This window comes from Callospermophilus lateralis, chromosome 11, assembly GCF_048772815.1.
Source record: "Callospermophilus lateralis isolate mCalLat2 chromosome 11, mCalLat2.hap1, whole genome shotgun sequence".
Lineage (NCBI taxonomy): Eukaryota > Metazoa > Chordata > Mammalia > Rodentia > Sciuridae > Callospermophilus > Callospermophilus lateralis.
Genome location: NC_135315.1, coordinates 36036627 through 36062644, shown reverse-complemented (window position 1 = coordinate 36062644; position 26018 = coordinate 36036627). Strand labels below are relative to the sequence as shown.

The 26018-nt window shown below is 35.7% G+C and overlaps 1 protein-coding gene across 6 annotated transcripts in view; it reads left to right on the top strand.

The window, feature by feature from the left end:
- Acaca (acetyl-CoA carboxylase alpha) overlaps positions 1-26018 on the top strand; it is a 271109-nt gene that overhangs the window by 165655 nt on the left and 79436 nt on the right. For all 6 annotated transcript variants that reach the window (XM_076871149.1, XM_076871147.1, XM_076871151.1 and 3 more), the window contains 8 exons: positions 500-556; positions 826-870; positions 7677-7718; positions 8955-9170; positions 9936-10091; positions 12861-13064; positions 18159-18314; positions 20103-20249. In XM_076871149.1, coding sequence (XP_076727264.1) covers positions 500-556; positions 826-870; positions 7677-7718; positions 8955-9170; positions 9936-10091; positions 12861-13064; positions 18159-18314; positions 20103-20249 — 1023 coding nt within the window. The remainder of the gene's footprint in view (positions 1-499; positions 557-825; positions 871-7676; positions 7719-8954; positions 9171-9935; positions 10092-12860; positions 13065-18158; positions 18315-20102; positions 20250-26018) is intronic.

The window sequence follows — 26018 nt, the reverse complement described above, 5'->3', positions numbered from 1 at the left end:
TAGGATTTGTTAGATTCTAGAAATGCTATATCTAATGGTAGGTAATATCTATATTCTAAATAAAAGTTTAGAACCTATTTTCTGTTTCATAGAAAGTTCTTTATTTTCATCTACTTGATTTCATTTAGCTTATACATCAGTAGTATTAATCTTCACATTTAAATACACAACCAGTACTTTAATTTCTAAAAACATGAATTGTAGGCTTATTTTGGTGTGAAGCAATTCTGACAGAACTTAGGTGACTTCATATAACCTTTTCTCTTCCACAAAGTTTTCTTTCAATTTTTTTGCAAATCAATATAAAACCTATTCCTTAAGACTTAGCCACAGGAGCCATGTTAAAATCTGTTTATTTGCAAGTTTGAAGATTCAGAGCTGAGATTACAAATATCCAAATAGGGTGCTTAACCCAAACAGAGTGTTACAAGAATTGAACAGGGTAAAATTTAGGTTGAATGGAGATGTCATCTATCTTATTTTATGTGTTTGTTCATAGAAAGCTACCTTGGTTGAGCATGGAATCCGACGCCTTACTTTTCTGGTTGCACAAAAGGTATTGATTGACATGGAAATTGTATGTGTATTTCTTGTGCTCTTACCATAATTTTTAAAATAAAGTGGGATTGTAGTAATATGCTTACTTACAGAATTTATGCAGAGAAATAACTTTTCATATAAATTTAAATTTTAATAAACATTAGACAAAACATTTGAGATTCTGGGAAGGACTTTCTAACTCATTACTTATTACTCAGTTCATTTAAAATGTTATTACTAATTGGTGGTTTCTATTGTTTTTTTTCTTTCTGTCTTACTTGAAAGGATTTTAGAAAGCAGGTCAACTGTGAGGTGGATCAGAGATTTCATGTAAGTAAAAGGAACAATTATGAAAGACAACTTACTGTTTTATCTGTTTGCCACCAATAACTGAAACAGAATATATCTGAGTTATTTAGAAGGGTTTAGACTGCTGATGTTTGGTCTTTCTTCATTTAGAAAGTATTATGATGAATATTCAATCCTTCTATCAAGTGTTCCAGCAAAAGTTTTTTTCCTTTTTTTAAAACATCTTATAATGAATTCTTAATGTATCTCTGAGAAATAGTTAAGGATGAGCGTATGATTTTCTTCAGATGAATAAGGTAGAAGTAGGAACTAATAATTTCTTCTGTGCACATAGTGAATCAATAATCAAAAATAATCGGTTGTACTTTGAGATTTTGGCTTCTACCAAATATGGATTCAAGTTCTATTATCAAGAAATCTCACTTCTGAAGAATAGTGATTTATTATTAAAAATGCTGTAGCAGAGCCAAAGTTTTTATTTTTATCTTATGTTAATTCTAAGAATAGGAAATAAATAAAAATTAAGTATTCTTTTGTTTATAGTTCCATTTAACTGAATTGACTTTAAAAAAATTTTTTCTTTGTAGTTGTAGATGGACAGCATTTCTTTATTGTTTGATTTTTATGTGGTGCTAAGGATCAAACCAGGGCCTCATAAATTCTATGCGGTGCTGTGCCACTGAGCTACAGTCCCAGCCCTTGAATTGACTTTTAATATTTATGAAATTAAAGTTTTATGTGAAAGACAACTAAATTAATAGCCTGGTATCTCAACTGTAGTATACCCATGTGATCAAACCTAGTATGATAACAGCAGTAAAGTGAAAGATCTAGTTCACAGTCAAGATGTCATTCTCAAAATGACTAATTATAGTCAAAATATCTCACTAAAAGTTAATTCTAATGTAGCTAAGAAAGATTCCAGAGGATGTTAGGAAGTCTCAATTTTCCTGATGAAAAATTTTATTTCATTTTGCTTTTCTGTTTGTTTTGTTTTAGCAATTAAGATAATCTAGTTTTCAAGCCCTACTCATTTGTAATAATGAAGATAACATTTGAGATTCTTGAAAAGACTTTCTAAATTCAAGGACCTATGTGTGATTGCTTTTATTGCCCTTTTGTTTATTAAGTCTCTAACACTTGACATTTTGTTTCTCCTCTTACAATTCACCTTGCTGAACTAGTCTGTAGAGAACCAAGAGAGCCTACCCTGCAAACTAAAGAGCTAGGATTTTCTGAAATGCTTTAGGAAATGTTGTGGACTATACAGCTCCCTTGTGTTATTGATGTCAGGAAATCAAGAAGAGTGCAGATATATATCAATCAATAACTTTAGATAGGAAACTGAAGTCACTGGAGAAGTATGAGGAGCTTAAAGAGAACCCTGGGGCTTTAGGAAGAAAAATCAGGAGCTTAGAAAATAAAATTGATATTTGAGGACAGAATATGAAAGCCCATGAATAAACACTGTGACTGGTCAGAGCTAAGATAAACATACCATAGTCATCCCTGGATTTTGGAAAAGTATCGATCAAGGTTCTTAAATGTTAGTGTGCTTTTTCTTTTTATCACTGAGTTTGGAATAATAGCATATTATTTTGGGGAATGATGCTGAATTTGTAAAATTCTTTTCCTTTTTGTTAATAGTGCAGATGGAGTCTTCATGTCTCTAGTATACTAACTGGTTTCCTATAATAAGCATTCCATGATCAGTTACAACAGTTCACTAAATTTTTTAACTTAAAATTACTCGTTCTCACTAACATTTTAAAAAATTATTTTAGGTGTGAAACACACAAAATAAAAACTGAATCTTATCTTTCTGAATCTATGTCATGTCCTAGAGTATGTTTAACAGCTCTAAGACGTTTCCTCCCCAGTGTCCTAATATTTCTGGATTTCTGTTCAATGGGGACATGTTTAGGCAAAATCTGTTAGGAAATGAGATCAGCAGGAGGTCTTGCCTGGCAATCACTGTTCCTATTTATAGTGGCATTGAGTGGGAAATCAGTGAAATTATCAAGTGACTTGATTTGTCCTGAGTGTAGGAAAGTCTGCTTTAGAGCATAGAGAACATTAAGGTTTAAGTGTAGACTAGATTTGCTTTAAAGAATTGAATGTTCGAGTAGTTGGGGTGCTTTATGTTATGTTCCTTAGAAATGGTTAGTGATTTCACAGGGGACAAGGGCAATTATTACTGAACTCTATCCAGGTTCTACAATGGCCAGGAAGCCTTGGCAGAAACTGTACAAATCCAGGGCTTGCTATCATAGTGCTCCTGTGAATTTGTCTGTTGGTGGTAGCTTGCCATTCATGAAGGATGCTTAGCCTCTGTCATGTCATTTGATATGTGCTTGGCCATAGTTAGTGTAGTGTGAAAAATAGGAAGCTTTCCAGGAGTGTTAGAAATGAATCCCTTGATCTCTCTGGCTTCTTGGTAATCCACTGTGATGTATGCAGCCTACCTGTTCTACACTGTGAAATCCCTATATTATTGAAGAGAAGAGAGAATGCACACGTGAGGGGGCAAGGAGAGAAGGAAGGTTACCAAGTTTTGTTCAATGTTGTTATGGAATGAAGCAAGCTATGCTGTTTCATAGTCATGGTCTTTCAGACTGCTTCAGAACTAGAACAAGGCAAACGAGGACCAGAAGAGAAGTTCCTGGAGAGTGTGTATATTTTGAGATGTTTATTCAGATATCAGTGCTGTCTCTAAGCATTTCTAGTACTGTATAGTCACCATAGTCCCCAGAAAGCCAGCCACTCTAGCTAGCTTTACTCTAAGTGGGGACTTGTTCTGAGATGGCAGTGCTCACCGGCTATAAGGAAGTTCAGTGTCAGTCCATTTCCATAACCACCTAATTGAATCAAATACTCGTAATGGGACTTTAAAACATAGCTGCTTAAAATGGATATTTAAACAGAAAGTTTTAACTCTATTCATATATATATAAATTATTGTATTAAAAAGAAGTAAAGAAGTATCCTTCAAAGCAAAAGAGGCTCCTTGAATTTTTGTAGCTATTTTCTGCAGCTGTCTAAAATGTAGCTCTACAGTGTTGTTAGTTAAAATTCACCAACTCACTCTCTGTTAGTTTCACTCACATTTCTGGTCTGGAATTCTAAAAAGTGTAGCAGAGGGTACAAATTTGGGAGATATCATGTTTTTGGGGGAGAGATATAATTTTTTTTTTTTTAAATCCTTGGGCTCTTTACCACTGAGCTACATTCCCCATCCCTTTTTTAATTTTTATATTGAGACAGGTTCTTGCTAAATCACCCAGGCTGGCCTTGAACTTGTGGCCCTCCTGCCTCAGCCTCCCAATTGCTGGGATTATAGGCATGCACTACTGCATGGTGGAATATGCTTGGCTACAAATTAGCAAAGTGCTTTGGACACAATGCCTTTATTTTATTTATTTATTTTTATGTGGTGCTACGAATCAAACCCAGTGCCTCACTGTGCTAGGCAGGTGCTGTATCACTGAACTACATCCTCAGCTCCAGCAAAGTGCTTTTTAAGGAGACTAAAATGCATATTTTCAGGATTTCTTCCTTTCCTTTGCGACTTAAATCAAAACATTATGTCCAAAAATTGTGAAAAGATTCTAATCAAGCAGTTTTGCATCTGTTAATAAAATGGTTTTTTTTTTCCCTTTCTTACATGTAAGATTTCATGAGATTTTTTAAATTGTTGCGCATCTCCCAAGAAATAATTGTAGTTTCATGATTGTTATATGAGTGACTCCCACTTTAAAATTAAATGTTTTGGATTATTTAAGTTTTGAGGGATGAGCTCACGAACAGTTGTCAAGTTTCATAATTCATGTATTTATGTGTATATGTCTGTCTGTTCTTCCTTCTTTCCTTCCTTTTAACCTTTCTTTCCAAAAAGGTAGTTCTGTTTGCTAGTGGACCAACTATGAGTTTTCAGAGGGTTTGGTATGGGTTTTTGTTTTAATTACAGTCTATATAATTAGTTCTCAGCATGTTGAGGTAAAAGAGAATTGCACCAGCAAGCTCCCAATTTCTTCATCTCATTAGGTTTTTAACACGATTATTAGTATCATAATCAGCTATGATGTTTTCTGTTGCAGGTTTTCACATTCTCTGATTTGCAGGGTGTCTTGATTGGCTAATTTAGGCAAATTATTTTGATTGTCTTGATGATGGTTGGCTGATTAGAACACAGCAGGGGTATAATTTCTTCCTGAGAAATGTTGCATTCTTTTGTTTTTGGTACCAGAACACTAAGAGGGTTTTTCTTTGTGTACATTCAATTATAATATTTGCCCATAACACTAGTAGAATGCCTGCAAAGCAATTACATTAGTGATGGAATAAGCATGAGTGCTGTTAGTGGAAAAATTGGCAGTATGAAGATGAGGTGAGATGAAGGATCAGAATTTTGGATTTCTTTTCTGTGGTTCTGTGGTGGTGGTTTTTTTTGTTGTTGTTTTGTTTTGTTGTTTTTGTTTTGTTTTGTTTTGAGTGACTTTCTATAAAAGTCTTCAGACTTCTGGTCTCCCAAAGAATTTCTCAATAGTCCTGCTTTCCCATTACATGAAAGTTCTTACCACACCCCTTTTTGAATGTTCAATATTTAAATTTACTGTGGAGCTAAAAATTTGCTCACATGTTTGAAAAAAAAAAAAGTTTGCTTTTATATCATCTCATGATGTCTTTTTTTTTAGCTAACTTTAATGAAATTGTTTTTTTTAAACATTTGCTCAGTCTTGTCACCTACACATAGTTCATCCTCCACCAAAATCATTTTCTTTCATTATTTGCAATAAAAGTATTTCCATTCAAACCATTTGCTTTTGTGCCTGCTATTTACTATAAATTTTCTTAATTTGTTTAGTGGAAAAGAAAGCATTTTTTATTGGTATTGTTTCTGAAGGAAAATGGTTTTGTGTTTGAAGGAAAATGTAATAATGTGTACAATTGGATAAATGATATACTAAATAAATATTTTAATTAGCTAATAATAGTTCAGGCAGAATAGAAAAATATATACTTAAAAATTATATTGTCACTCTCCTTGATGACTTTTCTTTCAGGGAGTTGGTTCCATGGAAAGATTTTGTTACCCATCCTTTTTGACATGTGTTACTTTCTAGGTAATACACTGAAAGCTAAACTTCACTAGAATAAAGCCAAAATTAGATTATATAAATCCATGAGCATGAAATCTACTGACAACTCAGCTGAATGTATTCCTGCTTCACCTTGAAGTTATCCCCATGTGCTTCACTGTCACTGGGGCAGGGGGAGGGGAGAACATCAGAGAATTATTTAGAACAAAATGTCATTAGTAAAAGATCAGTTCTGTGTAAAATCCACCTTCAAAGGGCTTTTAAAGACCCAACTCTGGACAAGTGATATCCCTGGGCATAGTAAATGCACTTGTAGAAGTATGTTAAAATCACTTTTATAGTTAAAACACCGAGAAAAATATGAAAAGGAGTATTAACTGTGCAAGGTAAGGATACAGTGTAATACCTGTGGAAAGTATTCAAGTTTTCAGTAAATTCATAAACCACAAGTTTTTAGCACAAGTTTTGCTTTGTTTGTTTGTTTTCTGCCTCCTCTCCACCAAACAAAGACTGAGTTTTCTAGGGGGTCTTTTTGTTGTTCTGTTGTTTTGTTTTGTTGTCTCATGAAGCTAAATCTTCTAAGGAGATGTTTGGATTATAAGAAGAATAGAGTAATGATGCCCTGCACTTGAGAGGTGGAAGGGTATGGCTGTTGCATCAGAGAGACCCAAGTTTATGTTCTATGATCCTGGGCATATCACTTAAACCAATACTTGCTCATCTGTAAAATGGGGGTCATAAAGACTCCCTTGAGGTTGTTGTAAACATTCACTGGGATAACATATGAGAGTGACTGCCATCTAGAAGATTTTCAGTACATCTTTTCTTCATGGCTCCTAAAGCCCACTGAAGGATATGTAGGCAGCTAGTCCTGGTCTCTTTGCCTTGTACCAATAAGTGTTTGATTATATTGCACTCATAATGAAGAAGATGCCTAATGAAACCTCCTATCGAGGCAAATAGTAACGACTTGATTCCAACACTGCTAGTAGAGCTTTCCATCCGAGAAACAGGGGTATTTGGTGTTAATAAGTTAAATTTCAGAAACTAATGAACTCTACTAATTGAATTCATCTTTGTTAATTAATAAGGTTCTAGTAAATTGGTTGCTTTCTTTTGTAATGCTCTGCAAAAGAGCGTTAAGACCTAATGATTATAAGTTCACTAGTTCTACCCTTTCTTTCCTATAGAGTGGTAGTGTCCAAAGTAGTATCTAATGGTTTTCTTTGTCTTGAAATATTTTTCATACTCTTGACATTATTGACTTGAGAATGAATGTAGGGGGAAAAAAACACCACGGACTGAAGATTCTATGCTGTCTGGCTAGTTTGCTTTAAGAGTTTGTTTAGGAGAAACATGGGAAATCATTCTAGTAACTATTATTGCAGTGTCTGCAGCATAAGGATAATGTTGGTTTTATTTGCCAGATTTTGCCAAGACAACACCCAGAAAGTTTTAGTTTGAGACATGAAAACATTATAAATTTTTTACTTTGGAGACAGGAGATACTTTAGATATCTAAACTTAGGTAATGTGGTAATTCTCAAATTTGAAAGTGAGGTCAAAGTGATGATTACTCAGAGGACTATTCACATTCTGTGGACTAGGCTTAGATGAGGAGCACGTTTTCTGGAAAACTGTTCTAGATGCCCAGCTTCTTCTATACTGTTTGTTTCTGGAGGGCCACATCTATGAAGGACTGACACATTTTACCCACTTCTTTAACAGAGAGAATTCCCTAAGTTTTTCACATTCCGAGCAAGGGATAAGGTAAGGACTGATTGCTAGATTCCTACCCTTTGAATTTTTTTTTCCTGTTTTCTTATCTTTCCTATTCTTTCTCTGATTGAACTTGTGTTTCTCTTTGTTTACATGTGTTTTAGAACTAAAGCACACTCCCTTCAGAAAGAGTTTGATTTAGAAAACAATCAAATGTGTTGAGCTACCCAAAGAAAACAATAACTTTCAAAATCATCCCTATCCTTCAAAACAATCCTAACGATGTGATATTAAATAATACTGCATTGTAGAATTATTCTTGTCACAACTTATGTTCAACTCTTGTTCCCATGCATTTGTTTTTCAATTTTAAAGTATAGTAGTTCATACTATGTAGGTTTCTTCTTGTTACCAGCCTATATTTTTGGTGCTGGCTCACTGTTCACTCAGTTGACATGTACTCTGGAAAAACAATTTAGTTTCAAGCAAACACACAGTAAATGTACTAATAAAACTTTTGAAAAAGATGCATAATTATATATCTGTGGATATATTAGGTTCCAAAGCCAAATACCTTTTTTGAAAAATGATGTTTATTTATTGAGCATTTACTGTGTTCGTTGTAGTGTGTCATAAATGGTAAGATTTAAGTTCTGTCCTTTAGCATTTTAGACTTTTTGGGTAAACCTAAAACATCAGCATGTGAATAAATGTTAATGTGAAGCAGTTTGTAGTTAAGGTTAAAAAATGAGTTATAACATTAAATGCCATAGGAGTTCCAAGGGAATTGAAATTTTTGCTTGTTTGTAACTTTTTGTTTGTTCATTTTGGGTTCTTTAGTACCTGGGAGTGAACATACGAGTCCTTAACCACTGAGCCACATCTTCAGCTTTTTATTTTTTATTTTGAGACAAGGTCTCATTAAGTTGCTTAGGGCCTTGCTAAGTTGCTGAGGCTGGCCATGAGTTTTCAATCCTTCTACCTCAGGCTCTCAAGTTGCTGGGATTATATACATGACCAATATGCCCAGTGTCTTTGTTTTTAATGGGGAGCATCACCACTTGTAAAAGCATATATGTTGAAAAGTTAAGTGCATGGGTACCTTAGTGCCTAATCTTACCTAAGCTACAGCAGTAACCTTAGCAATACCTTGTATGTAGCTCATTTTCTTTTGCTTATTAGCGCATCATACCTTCATTGCTATTTTCAAGCATCTCTTTTACCTATGTAATCATAATCTTATAACTACCTCTTGTGAGCTATTTTTTGTCTGATTCTTGTGATCAGTTTGAGGAGGACCGAATCTATCGTCACCTGGAACCTGCTCTAGCTTTCCAGTTAGAGCTGAACCGGATGAGAAATTTTGACCTCACTGCCATTCCATGTGCTAACCACAAGATGCACCTATATCTTGGGGCAGCTAAGGTAGAAGTTGGCACAGAAGTGACAGATTACAGGTTCTTTGTTCGTGCAATCATCAGACATTCCGATCTGGTCACCAAGGTAGGTGCTGTACTTCAATGGGAAGTTATCCCTGAGGGAAGGGGTAGAGAAATAAGAAAGGTTCAAAATCATGTTTTCATTGTTTGAATCAGGCTCTTGTTCTATTTCCTTTCACTCTCCAATAACCAGCAGGTGTCTGAGAGTCATTTCTTTCACAAAAGTAAATATTACAAATAATAAAGGCTTATTTTTATTTAATCTGATTTTTCTTGGTAATGGAAACATGATAGCACTCACTTGAGAAAAAGAAAAGTGTGCTAAGAGAAAAATCAAAGGGAGAGTTGAGTGATAATAGAGAATAAGGACAAGAGTTAGTAAAGAAGTAATCCCACCATAAACCTGTCTAGCAGAATGGGTAGTGTCTAATATAGCAAGGACTTCCTGGTGTGTAGTTATTATTGTATTGCATAGCCATGAGTTTTCTTCAGCTTCTCATTTCTAAGCAGATTTCTGTTCTAAACAATTTGTTTGACATGTATGAATTATAATCCTGTTGGTGTTACAGCTCTGGGGGTGCCCAGCATTTCCACGTGTTGGAAGGAAACGATACACTAAGAGGCAAGAGAAAGTGCTGGCAAGGACTCTGTGGCCTTTGCATGCCCCTGCTGCCTATGATCACTAGATGGACTCTAGGGAGAAAAACAAATAATGTCTTCACCTTGAGCCTTATGATTTATGACATACTGCTGTTAAGTAGTTATAATAGCCATTTATTTGTTGTTTCTTTGAAAACACATTAATGATGGTGATTTTCTTTCTGTATAGGAAGCTTCTTTTGAGTATCTACAAAATGAAGGGGAGCGTCTGCTCCTGGAAGCCATGGATGAGTTGGAAGTTGCTTTTAACAATACAAATGTTCGCACAGACTGTAACCACATCTTCCTCAACTTTGTGCCTACAGTCATCATGGACCCGTCAAAGGTACGTTTCTCATAGCTTCTCTGCCAGGACTCCGAACATAAGCAAAAAGATTCATTCATATATATCTTCCTTGGACTTGGAAACAGGTGTTCTTGTTCAGTGGTTTGAGCCTTTTAAGTTTACACACTACTTGAAAGACTAAGTTTCCAAGACAGTGGCAAAATTTTGCTATAGGCATTAAGAAAACCCTCAGTATTGAAGGTGGCATGGTGTTTGCTTGCTTATCATTTATAAAAGTATGAAAATTCTTTTCCTCTATTAGGACAAGTTTTATATTTTCTGTGATAGTAGTTCTATTTTATAGTATCTTCTAGAATTTCTCGTGTGAAATAATTTTGCTATTATTAGACATTTAGTGCACTGTTTCTGTGGTTTAACATACTTACCTAGTGGCCTTACCAGGATAAGACACCTTCCCAAAATAGCTAACCTATTTCTCTTTAGTAGTTTACCACAGGAGAATTTGGCTGATAAGAAATATCACATGTAGGGGCTGGGGCTGTAGCTCAGTGGTAGAGCGCTTGTCTCACACATGAGAGGCACTGGGTTCGATCCTCAGTACCACTTAAAAATAAATAAAGATATCGTGTCCCTAACAAAAAAAAAAAAAAGAAGAAAGAAATTTCACATGTATTATATATATATTATGTCTAGTTTCTTCCCCAAGGCTCTATTCTAAAATGCATTCAGTATAATTTAAGGAAAGAAAACAAGACAGTTCTGTACTTGACCTTTTTATCCTAGGTGTGTAAGACAGACTGCTCTCTATTTTGCTCCCTCTGACTCTGTATGAGACTGAAATTCGGATAGGATAACCAAGTATCTCCTTTCTCAAGGCCAATTATAGGCATAGACTTTTGCTTTTTTTACCTTTATTTTATTTGTTTATTTTTATGTGGTGCCAAGGATGCAACCCAATGCCTCATGCATACTAAATAAGTGCTCTACCACTGAACCACAACCCCAGCCGAACTTTTGGTTTTGAACTTATTATCTAAGAACTGAGAAACAATTCTTTACTTTTTTTCTTGAAAACTTGAAGCTAACAACGGGTTACTATTTTCTGTTAGGAAAGCCAACGATAGGGCTCAAACCTCATCATGTAGTTTAAGCAGAATTTCTCCTAGGCCAGGCATGGTGGCACATGCCTAAAAATCCCAGGAGCTCTGGAGCCTGAGGCAGGAAGTTTGCAAGTTCAAAGCTAGACTCAGCCATTTAGTGAGGCCATAAGCAACTTAGTAAGACCCTGTCTAAAAATAAAGGGCTGGAGATGTGGCTCTGTGGTTCAGTGCCCCATGGTGTATGTGTATACACACACACACACACACACACACACACACACACACCCTCCCACTGGGGAAATTGAACCCATGGGGCACTTAGCCACTGGGGGGGAAAAAAAAAAATATATATATATATATATATATATATATAGTAATATATATAATTATTATTATTTCTCCTAATATATGTATATTTATGTATTCCTCTAATATATGTATATATTTGCCCTAAGTATTTTGGGACTGATGAAGCCAGAATGCTTCATCATGACCTGGATACTGGGTAACTATATATATTTTTAGATTTTGCTTGACTTTTCTCAATGAATTTTTAATATTTACTTTTCAGCCTCTAACTCTTAACACCCATATGCCCCAGCTCTGCTTTTCTAATCAGATAGCTGTCAATTTTTTGTACATAGAGATTGTTGGCTTTTGTTCCCTAAAGAAAATAATGGATAAATATCTCTTGGTTAGCAAACAAGTGTGAGGATGAGAAGTTAACTTCTTAAAATCTATTTTGAGTTAAAATTCTGTGTTAGAGAAATAAGCTGTAGGATAGCACATACTACCTAAGTCTACCACAAGAGAAGGGAGATGTGAGATAATCTTGAGCTGTTCTAGGATGTTGATAAAGCATTTTAGAAAGATAGTTAAGAAAAGATTAAATTTGAGTAGTCTGGCCTAGCTGCTTGCTAGGAAAGAGCCTATTGCCTATTGGAAACAAAGTTTTGCATTAGCGTGTCAATAACAAAATTGCCTTTAAGTCCATTCAGTTAAAATAACTCTTGTAACTATGAAAACTAAGTGTTAAGCTGCCTTGGTTTAAAGTTTAGAAAAACTAAGAAACATTTGTCCCTTCTCCTTAAATCCCAGTTGGACTTGACAGTGACCAAACTTCAGAGCTCTAATGTTTAGGAGAGAACATTCTAGCACCACCTACAAATTGCCTTTCTTTAATTTCTGCAATTTAGCAAGAGACATATATTATAAAGTTTAATAAAATTGTATGGAAAAAAGCTCATGGTGGTAATTGCTATGTTGATTTAAGGTCCTGTAAGTGCAATGAAACATAGTTACCATGCATATAAATGCTACTTAATAGCTATTTAACTAGGGATTTTATTCTTATTTGGTGCTTTCTCTTAAATCCTGTAGCTTTTAATTTTAGATATTGCAGATCTTAGATATAGAGTACGAATATAATTGGAAAAGGGGAAGGAGTTATACTGATTTGGATGGCGTGAGTTAGAGAAAACCGCTCTCATCCCAGACCAGCATGAAATTGTCCCTGTCTTGTTCTAAGCAAGAATAGTTTTTAGGGAGAAACATCTGCCCACTTTGTGTAAGAAATGTATATGGTATACAGATCTCCATAAAACAGCATCTTTTTTCCATTCCTCCTTTCCGAAAGACGGACAGACCTGAAACAGGTTCTTAGTTACAAGGTATTTAAGTTTTGTTCTTGGTGATGTATCTGTGTCAGATTGAGGAATCTGTGCGGAGCATGGTAATGCGCTATGGAAGTCGGCTGTGGAAATTGCGCGTCCTCCAGGCAGAACTGAAAATCAACATTCGCCTGACACCAACTGGAAAAGCAATTCCCATCCGCCTCTTCCTGACAAACGAATCTGGCTATTACTTGGACATCAGCCTATACAAGGAAGTGACTGACTCCAGGACAGCACAGGTACAGTAGTCAAGCAGGCTTCTCTGAGTTTTGATTTGGTCCTACAAATGAGCCACTTGTTCTTGTAATAGAAGACTCAAGCTCACAAACCCCATTGGTTTATCAATGGAGTTATTCTCTTTAGCTTAACTGTTGTGAAATTTGGAAAATATTTGCCTTATACGAAGTGCCCCTGTTCTCAGTCAAGGATATTATAAAGCCCTCAACCCTTTGTCACATATTGGTGAGCACAAATATGCCAAGTGGACCTGACTCCAGGCATAATTCTTCAGTTTAGAGCTCTGTTTTTTTAAAGGGCTCTTAAGCTACTTTAGCAATCTAGTCTTCTCTGGTCTAATTTGAACTTCCTGTTTCCTATGTAGTTAGACCGCTTATTGACAACTGAGGAAAGGAGAATTGTGAGAATGTCACCCACTTCTCCTATCTTATGGAAGAAAAATTTCAATTTAGTAAAATAACATGAATAGTATTAAGTATTAACTTTATTTATCCATTATATTATTCCGCTTATACACACACACACACACACACACACACACACACATTTTTTCCTTCAAGAGTTCAGAGTGTTATATATCTATATAGGAACAAAGTATCAAACTTTAAACCATTTTTTTCAGATTGAAAAATTGAAAATGCAGAAGTGGAATGTAATGCAGACTGATTATGTGGTAACAAAGAATTCACTTGAATTGTTTGAACTGTTTAGTTTCTAAATATTTGGGCCATTTTCTATGATATTGGGTGTAGGTAGCTTCACTATTGCTCACATCTTCTTAAGAACTAGGACATTATTTTTAGGGCTTTGGCCTGAACTTGGGAAGTAGATTCCTTCTAATAAAAGGATGAACTTGCTACAGAATATATAAACAGGGCTTTAGTCTGTTCTATGTATTTGGGTGCTTGGAAGAGATTATGTTTTTATCTATGTCCTTTTCAAACTGGGAATAGAGGTAGGAAAAGACATTTTTTGCCAGTCTTTTCAAGATGCATTTTTAAAATCTCAGTTTCGACAATTTTTATAGTGACCTTTCATGTTGTTCTTTGATTCCCAGTTAGATGACCAGAGAAATCTATCCTGTGAGAAGTGAACAGTTAAAACAGAGTGCACAAGAGCACAAGGGGTGAGCAAGAGAAAGAGTATTCAGTGATTTTTGCTGCATTTGATGTTTTTCAGGACAACCTTAAGGACATTTTCAGTCAAAGCTTTCCATGGGCAGGATATTTTTAATTAACTTCTACAGTGGCTTTGAGGCAGGCCTATTCTTATGAAGAATAAGATGGCCACTTGAGATTTTAATGTTTTGATAAATATGTTTGTTCTTCATAACTACTTTTTTCCCCTTTATTTTATTAGAAAGCTTTTAGATTTCCCTTAAGCTGGTTAGTGGCAACACAGGATCATGAAAGGTACTGATGTCTTCAATCAGGGCATGGTGTTATATCAGGCACAAAGTAAGCACTTGCTAGGCATCTGAAAGAATGAGTTGACTCCCTCAACTTGAGAGGAGAGCCCTTTTATCAGGGGCCCTGCATATTTAAGAAGCCCTGAAGAAAGAGGTCTTTATCAGGTTCTTCAGTTGAAAGTTCAAGAATCACTGTGTCATTTGTACCAGTTTGTGAGCCCAAAGCTGGAGGTAGGAACTGACAGAAGGAGCAGCCTTCACCCAGTTCCAGTGCTCCCAAGTGCCTAGTTGGTGCTTATTGCCAAACCCTTTTCCTTTCCTTTTGTATCACTGGGGCTTGAACCCAGAGCCTCACGAGGTAAATATTCTACCTACTACACTACATCCTAGCCCCTTTTTTATTCTTACTAAATTGCCCAAGTTGAAACTGTACACGGTGGTACATGCCTATAATCCCAGCAGCTCTGGAAACTGAGGCAGGAGGATTGCAAATTTGAGGCCAGCCTCAGTAATTTACTAAGGCCCTAAGCAACTCAGCAAGATTCCGTCTCAAAATAAAAAATAGAAAGGGCTGGGGTATGGTTCAGTAGTTAAGTGTCCCTGGGTTCAATCCCTGGCACCTAAATAGATAAATACAAAAATAAATGGATAGATAGATAGATAGATAAGCTAGCTATTCCAGGTTGGTCTTGAACTTGCAATCCTCCTGCCTCGGCCTCTTGTAGCTGGGATTACTGATTTTTTGGCGGGGAGGGGATACCAGGGATTGAACCCAGTGGTGCTTAACCAGTGAGCCACGTCCCCAGACTTTTATTTATATTTTATTTAGAGACAGTCTCACTGAGTTGCTTTAGGACCTTGCTAATTTGGTGAGGCTGGCTTTGAACTTGTGATCCTCCTATCTCAGGTCCCCAGGCCACTGGATTACAGTTGTGCACCATTGCATCTGGCCACTGATTTTTTTACCTTTCAATTTTTGTTTCTCTCTCTTTTTTATTTGCAGTACTGGGGATCGAAATCAAAGGCGCTCTACCGCTGAGGTACATCCCCAGGCCATGCCTCCACCCAACACCCTGCCCTGTGCCCAGCCCTTTTCTGGTTAATTTTATTTTACAACAGGGTTTTACTTAAAACTGTGTTCATTCTGCTTCACCTCCCAAGTTGCTGGGTTTACAGGCATTCACTACCACACCCAGCTAAGAGAAGCCCATTGATGCCCTCTGGTGAAAGATGTATTTTATGTAAAATGTATACATATTTTTTGTGAACTTGTAAAACATACTCTTTACCAAGTTTTAATTACCGGGTTCATTATAGTAAAAAATAAACTAGCGTAAATAGCTGGTCATTTAGAGTCTTCCATTACTATCCATTATGATCATCCTCTGGCCCTAGCACATCATTTACTCATTTTTCCATTAAGAAGTAAGGCTGACTTACTTGTTTCATTTTGTTTCACTTCTCTTGTATAGTCTTTGTGGTATAGGTTGTAATGAATAATGATGCCATGTAGTCATAGTAGGGAAAAGAGATTTGGGTAATCCATTGCATAAGTGAATTGATTCCTAATGTGTTGCATAAGAGAAGAAATAACATTTTGAAACCATGTTATGAGGTATAATTTACATATAATGTGACAGACTCATTTTTTATGTACAATTCAGTTCATTCCAATAGTTGTATACACTTGTGTGATGCCATCACAGTCATTATAGAGACCATTTCCTTATCTCACAGAGTTCTCTAATTATCCTTTGCAGTCAAAGGTAGAGTACCAATTGCAGCCTTAGTAACCACTGATCTGCTTTCCATTATTATAGATTCGTTTTGCCTGTCCTAGAATTTCATAAAAATGAAATCAGACAAAATCTGCTATTTTGTGTCTGGATTCTTGTGCTCAGCATAATGTTTTTGAGATTCATTGGTGTTACCTGGATTATATGCATGTTCCTTTTCATTGCTGAGTAGTATTCCATTTTGTGGATCTACAAAGAATTTTTTTTATCTATTCTCCACTGTGGAAGGATATATGAAGTTTTATTTCCCAATTATAAAAGGATGAAATGCACTTCAAGCAATAAAGCTGCTACGAACATTAATTTATAAATTTTTGTGTAACTTTCTCTTAGGTAAATATATGAGTATAATTGCTATTCATAGTAAGTTTATACTTAACATTATAAGAAACTGACAAACTGCCAAAGTGGTTTTACCATTTTAAATTTGTAGCAGTAGCTTTCTCTAGCTCCCTTCCTCAGTGCAAAGTTCTGTTGCTTACCTGTGGCCAATCTAACTTTATCCCAGAACATGGAAAAAGCTGAGTCTCAAATCCTGAGGTCTTGTCTCTCTTAATAGACAAGAAATTTAGTTACAAAAATTCCTTTTTCTTATTTTGATTTGACTGACTGCCTCTGAATCTAGCCTTACTTAAGTTTGAATCTTTTAAAATTTTACTATTTCTACTCTTAAATTCCTAAGACATTATTAATTCTTTTTCTCACATGGTGACTTTTCCCATCAATTTGTGGAAAAGGACTGGGAGCTTGTCTGAGAGCCGTTAAGCACCCTGAGACAAGTTTTGCCCAAAACAGGACCTAATGGATAAGTCAGCAGAGCATTCCTGTTCCTCTGACGTAAGGGACTATGGAATCATTATCCCTAGGGTTTTAGAAAGTACTTAATTCCATTCCTATACTTGTATATCAGGTCCACAAATCTATTCATTAGTAGACTTGTGCTCTTCCTTAAGGCCCCGATGCATATGTGGGTGTATACATACCCTTTCATCTCAGTCTCCATTGGTATTCATTGGATTGGGAATCTATATATGTACAAATTCATATATAAAGTGCCTAGTTCAGTGTTATACAATCTATGAGCACTCAATAAATATTAATTGAATTGAAATAATGACAACCCTTATAAATATTCATAAGCAAATAAAACTAGCTAAATATAGAGTATGGAGTACTCTTCTAGAAATATTTGAGTTAAAATGATTAAAAACTGCTGTGGTGGTTTCATTATGTGACAATATAGATATTGTAAGAGTTACTAGTGATAGACAGTATACTGGGGAGAAATTATATATATAGTTTAAAATAGTTATTTTATTATATGGGCTAACAAGAATTAACTATCTAGATGGGTGAAATCCACTTCTGGCAGAAATCTTTGAAGCTTTTGTGTGGCCAATAGTACTTATGAAGCACCTTCTAATCAAATGGACTAAAGTACAATGAATTGGTAGAACCTTGATCTGGCCTAATAATAAGAATTATCTTCAGTGCATAGCTGCTTTTCAACTTAAATACTAGAATTGCTCAGACTACTTACTAATTACTTCATTTCTGAGCATATGGGATTCAAATCACTTCAGAAGGCAAGCTTCATCAGTCTGTCTCTGAGATGTGAAATTTATGCTGTGTTTTCTTATTGATTTCAAATAATCCAAAAACAAGAGTAGTAGCCTATTATATATTAACTTTTTTGGAGTTAGTTAACCTGTAGAGAATTGGGAACACCAAGTACCCAATGTTAAGAGACATGTCTCAGGTGCTCAGCCCACCAAAAATGTTTTTCAAGAAATAATATTTGTGGGGAAAAACCCTCTAGGCAGCTATTTGATTTCTTTTTTTCTTTTCCCTCTGTCTTTTAACCTGCGATGCCATTCTGTTTTTTCTTGCAGATCATGTTTCAGGCATATGGAGACAAACAGGGACCACTACATGGAATGTTAATCAATACTCCATATGTGACCAAAGACCTGCTTCAATCAAAGAGGTTTCAGGCTCAGTCCTTAGGAACAACATATATTTATGATATCCCAGAGATGTTTCGGCAGGTAAAGGTGGCTAAAGGGATGGGGTTATGACATGTTCCAAAAGGCAAGGTTTTCCTGAATTTCCATCAGATGCAACTTTGACTAGAAAAGAACACTCTCAAAGAGCAGGAAATATCTTGACACTTCTCATTTCTATCTCATTTGAAATTCAGTGACTGCCAACTCAGATTTTGGATGATTCTTTATGAATTAACAGGAAGAATGATGTGAATAGAAGTCTCTCTTGGATAGAAGAGAGTGAACCAAGACCACAGGACTGTGATGATAGTTTACAGTGACCTGTGTGAGAAGTTACATATGTATTTCCTAAGTCTGTGTTCAAATTAGGGATATTAAAAAAGAGGTATGGAACTCTAGTTCTCATTTTCCTATTTTCCAGGATAACTCAGGTCCCTAGCTGATAGCCTAAGCTAATATGATGAGAATCAATATAGATAGCATAGACAAGTGGATATAGAGTTCATGGTACACAGTTTATAAGTTCTTTTGTGGGAGATTTATTATAGCTGAATAAAAACTAGCATGAGAAAATATGACATTATGAATTTCATCCTCTATATGAAAATAAATTCCCTTGATCTGTATGGTGAATCACTTCTATGCTGCAGATTTTTCTTCCATCAATAGAAGGCAAGAAAAGTATATCACCAGCAGAAAATGCAACAGATAAAGAATAAGGTTTCAAAAGAATACTGAATTTGTCTTTAAAAAAAAAAAAATTCTATGAATATAGATTTCCAAGTCTCCTAGTCAATACTACCAGTATCGCCACATTTGAGTTTTAACAAAGTAATATATGTAGACTTGGTAAATAGTCTGTCTATAATTCCTGTATTATTCACAAATAGAAGAGATTACCTTTATGCAACCATTTGTGTACAAGCCCTATCTCTTGAAACATAGCTACCTTCGCTCATTATTTTCCTTTTGTAGCATTGTTAGCTTGAAAGCTGAGTGTTGGTTCTGTTTCCCAACATCAGTGCTATAAATAGAAATCTTATTCTGTGTAATTTTTCCTATATGATAGACATCAGCATAATGATTAGGACATGTAGGTATATATGAGTCATTTGGGCCTTAGTTATTGCTTTGAGGCAAGCAAAGAAAGAACTAACCTGGTTCTCACTTCATAAAGGATTTGTTTTATTTGTATAGGAAGATGGAAATGAAAATCATAATTGTTTTTAAAGGGATAATTGTGTTTGTTTTCTCAAATTTGAGCACTGTTGATCTGTACACTTACAAAAAGCCATGCATGTCTTAGTGAGCTAATTCCTGTGTAGGGACCTGTAGCTATGAAAAATATTATAAAGAGGTTTCTACTGAACCTCTAGTGGAAACCTTACTCTGACTTCCCTGGATTTTGTTCGTTTTAGCTGAGCATCATGTCCTGCTTTCATGGATATTCTTCTATTTCCAGGTTTCTCTAGCATTCTTCCCCCACCTTTTTTTAAAGGTAGCAATGCAACTTAGTTTTTATTTTAATTTTCCTGGGTAGTGTCAGGTCTTTTACGTGTATTAATGCTTTATTACTGATTCAGATTTGCTCAATAGTTTGAATTTGTTGAAAAGTTCCTGACTTTTGACATGTAAAAAGTATTATGTAAAAAACAATTATATAAATCTATATTGACTGAGAATGGGAGCTGGAAGGTTTAGTCTGATGTTTAGAGTCTCTGCAAAACACTTGGAAAAGAAAATGAAACCAGATTGATGACATCTTAATAATTATTTTTGTCCATATTGAAAGGTTAATGTTATTATTATCAAACTTCTCTCCTCTGCCAGTCCCTGATCAAACTCTGGGAGTCCATGTCCACTCAAGCATTCCTCCCATCACCTCCTCTGCCTTCTGACATGCTGACGTATACTGAACTGGTGTTGGATGATCAAGGTCAGCTGGTCCACATGAACAGGCTTCCAGGAGGAAATGAGGCAAGTAGTTGAAACCTTCTCCTTTTCTATATCTGTGCCCACTAGTACCAGCTTTTCATGGGAGTGATCATTATATGGTATTAAGATCCAACCAGTGTAGGCAACCTAGTTGTCCTGGTACGTTTTTTTAGCGAGAGAACACTAGATAGATGTCAAGGAATTATTAAATTATTGGGTATGATAACATTATTACAATTTTGGTTTTTTAAAAAGAGTATTACTTCCTGCTAGACATACATGCTAAAATATTTACCGGTGAAGTGATCTGATGTCCAGGATTTGATTTAAAATGAAGAGAGATGCAGGTGGGAGTATAGATGAAATAAGATTGGTCACGAGTTGATAATTGAAATTAGGTGATAGGTACATAAAAAGAGATTACTTTCCCTTTATAAATATTTGTATTTTGAGTTTGTTTTGTAACAAAAACATTTAAATATTGTTTTGCCTTATTTTTTACTTATTTGCATAATAATTATGCATTTTTTCCATGCTCAGCTTATTTGGTCTGGTGCTGTTATGAGCATAACAAATATGTTCTTCTTAAAGGGGCTTGGTCAGAACCAGGGATTTAAACGTAAAAGAAACATAGAACCCATTTATTGATAGTTAATCTAAGATGTGTTTTCTAGCCTTGGCTTCCTTTCTTGTATAGTGACATTTTAATAATGATGTAAAGTCATATTCTGCCTTATACCTTTATGCCTTTCTCTATGTGTTGATATTCCTCCAGTTTTAACTATGCTTCTAAAGCACAGTTGTAGCAATTATAAAAATAGTAACAAACATAAAAATGGAGATATTTTTATTTCAGCTTTAGATATAATTCATAGATAAGTCTCATTCCTTAGAAAAAGTACACTTTACCTGGGTGTCTGCCATAGACAGACTGGGTAGACCACTGGAGATAATATGCAGACCTTTTTTCCATTTTATTCAGAATCTTTAAAAAATTTTTGCCCTCTATTTATGAAGTGTTTGATTCTTTCAGTAGTATACTAGGAACAGCCATGATCAGATGATTTAGTGTTAAGCATTGGACCAGATGCAGAATATTAGGCTTTTAGGAGTTCTACTGATCTAGTACCTCGACAGATAGCAAAGACAAGAGGATGGGGAGAGAGGATGCATAGAATTTTGATAAGAATAGATATATACTCATCAACAAACAAAGTTGAAGCAGAGATTTGTGCTACTATGTGTAGCATCTGCCCAGTGAGCCTTTCAGCAGCAAAGAAAAGCTTCATTGTGCCAGACGTAAATTCCGATTCACTGAATCGCTGTTCAGGAATGGAAGGCACCCTTGTGAACATGGGGCTGGAAGCAAAACGGTTTTAACTAATGTAATTAAAACACAAAATGAGATTTTTGGCCACGTGAAAGCTAGCTGCAGTGCTATGTGAAACCTCTTGCCATGATCTTTCTCTCCTGCTTTCTCTCTGCTCTCATTCTGTGTTTGAGCGAATGGAGACTGGGGGAATAGTGAAGTCCCAGAGGGACAGAGCTCTGTTCTTGCTGAAATTACAAGCACAGAGCTGCCTGGGCATGAACATGTAGTGTTTACTCTGCCAGTATGAATACAAATAGTCTTATTATACGGGACTCTGTACCCAAAGACCACACACACACACTCACACATACACACACACACACACACACACACACACGAATAAAAAAAAAATTAAAGGTTTGTTTTAACCCTTTTAAGACCTAACAAACCTTGATGTTAAAGGGCTGCCTATGCCTTAAACAGCTACATGGTACTATGGCTATAAGTATTAATCTAGTATAGCCATCACTTTCTTTCCTTTGCCCAGTGCTTTAATATTGTTTGTTCAAATGTTGTTTTGCTTTTTTTTTTTTTTTTTTTTTTGGTCGGCTCTCACTTTCTTCTTATTTTATACTTTCTCTCCTTAGTTGCCTATTTTCTTTGTTCTCTTTTCCTTTTCTTCAAATGATTGACTAGGATTGAGGCTGAGTGTTAGCTTGCTGTTTCTGAGCCTTTGAGCTCAGGAGGAGTAAGACTGGTGTTCTTTTGTAAGCAGTTAGTGACTAATGCCCAGGATGGCTGGTGAAGTCAGTTGCCTTAGCTAGATTATAGGGCACTGCACGACAGGAATGAGGTTAGGGTATTAGTATCAGACTCTGCTACCAATAGCTTGAGCATACAATGGAGCTTGTCCACTGAGAGACTGACCAATCTAAGGATGGAGTTTCAGCAGTCAGAACTCTGAGGGACAGCTGTGCCTAAGAAATGACGAGGTGTCAATAGGATGTATTTCCTCATACTGAGCCCAGTTTTATCAAAGCACGTTGACTTTCAGCCATTGCAGTTTAATTTTCTTTGGCCAAAGAGACAAGTTTGTCATGAGTCTGGCACTCTACATATTACCCCAAGAATGATGTGAGGGGAACTAAAAGAGCTCATGCTGATGAGATTTGGAGCAAATCTGTCCTGTCCCAAAGAGAATGGGCATCTGAACAGAGCCTTGAGAAATAGTTTTATTAAAAAAGGAATAAAAAATTGACCTGTTAATGTTCTGAGAGCCAAGGCTCAATGTAAATGCATTGATGCTACATAGACATTAAATCATGATAATGTGGTGTTCTCCAAAGGTGATGGCTCTACCAGGTCATCACTGTGGGTGGTATTGTATTACCTTGAAGGATGGGAGTTTCTGAGTTTAAAAGCTAGTGCATGGATATAAGGAATAAGGGTAAAACAAGAGATTCTTGCAGAGTTTCTCCATGAAATGAAATGCTTTCTTCCCTATTTTTTGTTCCAGGACAGTAAATAGGTGAAATGGTGATGGGACCAGGATTTGGACCAATTCAGTTCCATTTAGTTTTAGGTAACTTGTTTGCCATTTGAGGAAGAATATTGGCTATTTCAGCAGCGATGTGACCTGCATTTTGAACATTGGAGCCTGTGTTAGAAGCAGGAGAAAGAGAGCTTTTCTGATCTCATGTTAGCTTTCTTTCTATTTTCCTAGTACTCCTTTCCCCATAAAGTAAGATGTGACTAAAGGAATGCTGCCTAATGCATGACAAAATACATAGGAGAATACATCTTTCTCATTGCCATATTTGAATGGCATTACATTTAGTATGAATTTGGGATAGGAATAAAAAATAATTTTCAACCAAAGCTATTAAATTAGAGTTCTAAAGATGAGTTGCCAGAATTTTCATAATAGTTTAAAGAGGAAAATGTGACTGCAATGTAGACTAAACTGATTTTGTTTCTACCTGCTATTGATGTATAGTAATAGCATTATTTATAGATGAATGTGTGTTGTTGAGCCTGGATTCAGAAAAAAATGTAGCTATCCAACAATTCTACGTTACTGCTTCTCTATTTCGGAGGAGTTGTTTTCATTTTCCTGCCAGTTTGCTAACCTGTTTTGATCATTTGGTGGAAGCTATAATTGTAGGTGGGAACATTTTGAGTAACAGTTCGCAATCCAGTGTAGCTGCTCTTCGCACCAAATCCTGTTATTAAAAAGCTCAGGCTGAGATCAAGCCAAGGGCTGTAACGGACTTGACAGAGAACAACTTAACTTTGCCTGGTGAGATAAAGAAAATTCTTTTTTGAGTTTGCATTCTTATGCAAGTAAGTTATTAGCACTTTGTTATTTTATATTTGTGTAGCAGCTCTGTGAACTATATCAGGAATCTAAATCAGGCAATGATGAAAGATATGATAGAGAGGTAGATTTGATAGTATTTTAGTACTTGTAGAAATTAGATCCCTGTTTTCCTTACCATTTCAGAACATTGGCTTTTTATCATTCCCTCCTATCACTTCTGTCATAATGAAAAACTGAGATGAGAAAACGTAGTGTTTAGAAGCAGTTATAATAATTGGTACAGTATATATTTCCAAAAAAGGAAGTCAGAGATTGGAACTCTCATGTGGCATAAAAATTTTTTTCAGAAAATTTTTCTGGGAGGAAAGTATATTCCAAATTGAATGCAATTTGATGGTTCCCTCGGCATTACGCACTACCACACTTAAGAACTGTGGTGGCTCGGAGGCTTCATTTTTTTCATCTGGGCACTAGGTGTCAGGGTTTTTCCTTCTCAGCAATTTAGCATTCAAACAAGCCTCTTGAATCGCCCTGTTTGGTGAAGCAAAGCCACTTGTGTCTTTCCTTTTCTTTCACTTGGCATGGTAGGCTTTTCCAAATGTTCCTACAGTATATAATTGCAGTTTTACCTCTTTAGTTGGAGATGTGTTGAACCAACATCAGGACTTTAAACATTCTTTTAAGAAGAGGAAATAAAGTAGTGTAAATTTAAGTTTAAAGACTAGCTGCCATCATGACTGTTGGTTTCAGTTCTGCTTTATTTTCTCGGGGATGAAATTGCGGGGATAGTAGGGATTAGGAATTCAGTTCTGGAACTGGTCAACCCTACCAGTAACTATATTTAATTGTTGTTCAATTGTTCACAGTGTCTGGTACCATTGAAGCATCATGTCTATTTATTTTTTGATTATAAGATATTTTAAACAATACAGAAAAATAAAAAGAGATATGACAAATACCTCTACATCAGCGACCAGCTTGAACAAATCTTACTGTGCTTCTCACTTACATGTTGCTATAATCCTTTGAAATTTTTAATTGAGTGAAAAAAATTTAGAAATTGGGTAGGGAAAGGAAGTTGTTAAGCTTAAATAAGCCTAAAAGATTAGAAGAAATTAATTAGTAGATCTATTCTGACAGTTCTTAGGCTGGACCTCTTAACCCAAAGGACCTCTTATTTTAGAAAAACCACCATAACCCTCTGTCTTAATTCACTTGGTTGACATTTTCCATACTCTCAGAGGAATTGCATAGGTTATCCTGGACTCGGATCCTAGTGGAACCCATTATGGTCTAAAACTGCCTGGAGAGAACATGTATATGCTTGTGGGTTTGAGCAAAGAAAGGGTTGACTATTGCTCATGAACATAGGACCAAATATTTTTCTAGCTGAACACTAGATTTTTTGAACATTGTTTTACTCAGCTTAACCCCAAAATAGCTTCATAAATGTGAAGCTAATTTGGATGTGTTTTACTGGGCTTTTGTTTCATTCTTTTGAAATTAGTTTAACTTCTTGTGCTAGGTATGAAAATTAAGTCAGTGTCAATCTTTTCAGATATGTGTTAGAAAAGCAGCATATTTGAATTATAGTATGCTGAAGGTGAGCTCTGAAATAGATCTAAGAAAAGCAGGTCTAAAAAAAGATGAGCACAATCTATGCACTGATCAGGGACCGTCTAACAGCCACCAGTCTATCCTTGAAGACAGGAGGAAGTTTGTAAGTGCTTTGAGTTCCTCAGCAGAAAAGGGTCCCATACCACTAGTTATACATAAACAGTCATAATTTGTGCTTGCCTTATTGTTCATTAAGGGCTTCAAAAAAACAATTTTGAATCTTTTTAGGCATAGCAAGATAGGAATTCTAAGTATAGAGAAAGATATGCAGTATTATGATGAGATTTTTTTTTAAAGACATTATACTGTTTTTTTATTTTAGCCTCATTCTGAGTTAGTATATTTGATTACAAGTAATTGTCTGAAGTTATCTTTCATTTGGATCCTTCATTAGAAAAATTTTGAGGCTAAAGAAAATATACAAACAAAAAAGGGCTAGGAATGTGGCTCAGTGATAGAGTATCTGCCTAGCATGCAGGAGATGAAATTTTGAAGCTAATTTTGAAAAAATATGTCTTCCTACCATGGAATTGCTTCTCATGAAATTCTAACACTGTTCTTT